This window comes from Malus sylvestris, chromosome 3, assembly GCF_916048215.2.
Source record: "Malus sylvestris chromosome 3, drMalSylv7.2, whole genome shotgun sequence".
Classification (NCBI taxonomy): Eukaryota; Viridiplantae; Streptophyta; class Magnoliopsida; order Rosales; family Rosaceae; genus Malus; species Malus sylvestris.
This window is the reverse complement of record NC_062262.1, coordinates 26177384-26180674: the sequence shown is the minus strand read 5'-3', so window position 1 is coordinate 26180674 and position 3291 is coordinate 26177384. Positions and strand designations below refer to the sequence as shown.

Below are 3291 nucleotides of genomic sequence, written 5' to 3'. Positions count from 1 at the left end.
GATGTATCTGAAGGTGTACAACTCTTTCCAAAGAGTTGTGTCTATTAATCAAAACGTTTTTAATTAATTTAATTAAAACTTAATTCAAAATTAAAACTAATTGATCAGATTAATTTTAATTCATAGGCCCCAGGTGCTCCAAGGGCAGGCCTTGTCTTGATTACTTGATATTAATTTATATTAATATTATGGTATAATCATCAAACTTAACCCACACAATTAGTGGCCCAAACCTCAATTCTCATTTCAAATGGTCAAACATCTAATCACTAATAAAGGAGACTAAATTAATATAAGGACCTCAAGTTCCCTTGAGTTCCCCAATGTGGGACTTAAGGGAGCTCAAAACTCCAACATAAATCAACGGAGAAATTGGTAGTTAACCAAAAGAACAATCAAGGAATGATGAGAATGATCAATGGTGATAGACGATCATGATTAATGAAACTGGTAACGAGATGTTCTAACAATTAAATTAAGAAAAAAAGGATTAGTTATTCAAAAGACATTACTTGTATTAATAAAAGTAAATTCCAATGACAAAAGTTTGATCTTTTGGGAAGAGACAAACAAGAGTTGAAGAACAAATTATAAAGTCTGATCGAGCCCACACGGCAAAAATGTCTCCTTCATACGTAACTCATCAACTTATCCCCCCTATAAGAGGACACCGATTTGTTCATTTCCCTCAAAACTATCACACAAAAACATAGCATACCAAATTTTGAGGGAGCTTTTGCACACAGTTTGTCCATAACCATGGCTAAATGTCACACTAATGTTTTGCCTAAGGCTTTCTTCGTCGTCGTCTTCTCTCTCGTCACTTTTGGTTTCTTCGTCACTCTCTCAGAAGCTCAGATGGTTCCGGCCATATATGTGTTTGGAGACTCGTTAATCGACGTTGGTAACAACGATTACCTAAAAATCTCTGTCGTCAAGGCAAATTTTCCTCATAATGGGGTTGATTATCCTGACAAAGTAGCAACTGGGAGGTTTGGCAATGGAAAAAACTCTGCAGATTTTATTGGTAGGTTTAATATTATTTCAGCTTATAATTATGACTAGTGACATTATGCATGTTGAGAGAACGAGAGGCACTTACGGTATGTAGTATACAATCTTGTTATATTTTGTTTGGCAGCTGAGAAAGTCGGGTTACCAACATCGCCACCATATCTGTCGCTTGTTTCCAAGTCCAACAAGCAAAAAGCATCCTTCGTCAACGGAGTTAGCTTCGCCTCCGGAGGAGCTGGAATCTTCAACGGCTCAGATGAACAATATGTAAGTGAAATGTTTTCAGCACTCTTTCAAAAGAAAAATCACTCTTTCTTCAGCACTTGTAGTATATTCCGTTCCACTAAAAATGCTTTAGAACCCAATTCCTTTTTTTATATTAGCTGGGTGGGATCCATTTAACCCTATTTGTGAAAGTTAGTGAAAAGCTTTTAAAAGAAAAGTTGGGTGTTATTCTATACCAACACCTTATGTGGTTCAAAGTGAAGTCCGCAAAATCAGGAGAAATTTTTATGTAGTAAGAACATTGTGACACGGTGTTACTATTTACGTTATAATTTGAATAAAATAGTAATATTATATGGTAGTGTGCATTATAATTTTACTTTTAAACAAGAAGCTATGCTAAGAGAATCTAAACATGAGAAATCTAATATGTTTATCACTAAAAATATATCTTTTTTGAATATAACGCTTTATGATGTGACTTGAGTTGTGAAGGACAAATAGAATAGCTTTGTCCAACGATTAATGCCTGACCTATATATATTGCTCTTGTTGTCACAGCGTCAGTCGATACCTTTGTCATACCAAGTAAACTACTACTCAGAAGTGCATCAAAACATTGGGCTACAATTAGGATCCAAGGGCGCCAATGACCATCTTTCAAAATCTCTGTTTTTAATTGTGATTGGAAGCAATGACATATTCGACTACGTTAAAAAACCCAAACTCCAAAATGAATACACACCTCAGCAGTACGCGGATTTGATGGTGTCGAATCTAAAGGAACAATTACAGGTAACAAGCACGCATTACCTTAGCTCCATGTTTGCATGGTGAAACTTCTGTTGCACTTCAATGCTCAACGTGTTTCTTGCTTTGTTTGTTGTTCGGCAGAGAATACATGCTCTAGGAGCGCAAAAATTTGTAGTCATCGGGACTGGGCCGGTTGGATGCTGTCCGTCGCAAAGGAATTCAAGTACAGGAGAGTGCAATGATGGTGCAAACTCATTGTCTGTCATGTACAACGAAGCCCTTAAGTCCATGTTGCAGCAATTGAAACCGGCGTTGGGCATAAGCTACACCCTCTTTGACACTTACACTGTCTTGACTAACATCGTTCAAAACCCCGCTTCTTACGGTACTCATATGTTCATTTTCTTCTTTATAAGCGCAAACAATCTATGGCCATTCCGTCTAGCATGTGTCGTCAAACCGTCAATTTGAACATATGCGGTTCATGATAAGCTAGATATTTTCCCACCTTTGTAAGAACTAAAGGAAGAATTTGAAGTTAACTGACAAACCAAAAATTTATTATTCGATTTCAGGATTTACAGAGGTTGGAGCTGCATGCTGTGGGATTGGGAAGCGTAATGCCAAGGGTCCTTGCACACCAATTTCATCTTTGTGCTCCAACAGGAGGGACCATGTCTTCTGGGATTTTTACCATCCTACACAGGCAACTCATGGCATCATAACGGATAAACTTTTTGATGGCCCTTCAGAATACTCATCCCCAATGACTGTGAAGGAGTTAATTGCTCTATAAAAACTCGGGCTGCTCGATATAATAGTCACCGTGTAACTAGCGTGTCTAATAGTGCATAGATTGGCCTTCTTAGGAGGTTATACTTGGGATAATTAAGTTCATGTGCATTAAAGAGTGAATCAATGAAATTCTGTCTGTACCATCACAAAAGAAGCAAAGCACCATGACAGATTTCGAAAAGCAAAGGAAACGATTATATTCCAGCATCATCCGCTTCACATAATATCAAAATCGATCAATTTGAGTTATATAAATAGGAGAAAATGTGATAAAAGAAGTAAATGGCCCAATGATTCAACCTTTCTCTTAATCTTCCTGCACTCATTCTTGGGAAAATTTTCTGCAAAGCAAAGCAAAAAGTTTCTTGAAAAAAAAAAAGGATAAAGATACAACTTTCGGGTTTAAATAATGTATTTCTGATTCATGTTCTTATCAGAAAAAACTTATGTCGCGTTTGTGAAGATCAAATGCCAGCATCTTGTCCACTACAATCTGCATTTAAA

The 3291-nt window shown here is 36.9% G+C and overlaps 1 protein-coding gene across 1 annotated transcript; it reads left to right on the top strand.

Moving 5' to 3' along the window:
- Positions 1-553: 553 nt before the first annotated feature.
- LOC126615871 (GDSL esterase/lipase At5g55050-like) lies at positions 554-2978 on the top strand. The gene is made up of 5 exons (XM_050283797.1): positions 554-1027; positions 1142-1281; positions 1801-2034; positions 2134-2377; positions 2568-2978. Exons 1-5 carry the CDS (start codon positions 760-762, stop codon positions 2786-2788), a joined length of 1107 nt encoding a protein of 368 aa, XP_050139754.1. The 5' UTR covers positions 554-759; the 3' UTR covers positions 2789-2978.
- Positions 2979-3291: the final 313 nt, after the last annotated feature.

Excerpts from the sequence above, each read along its gene's own strand:
- LOC126615871 (XM_050283797.1), top strand. The coding sequence starts at position 760 with ATGGCTAAATGTCACACTAATGTTTTGCCTAAGGCTTTCTTCGTCGTC. Across the intron at positions 1,028-1,141 it reads AAACTCTGCAGATTTTATTG|CTGAGAAAGTCGGGTTACCA; the intron begins GTAGGTTTAATA and ends TTTGTTTGGCAG. Across the intron at positions 2,378-2,567 it reads TCAAAACCCCGCTTCTTACG|GATTTACAGAGGTTGGAGCT; the intron begins GTACTCATATGT and ends ATTCGATTTCAG.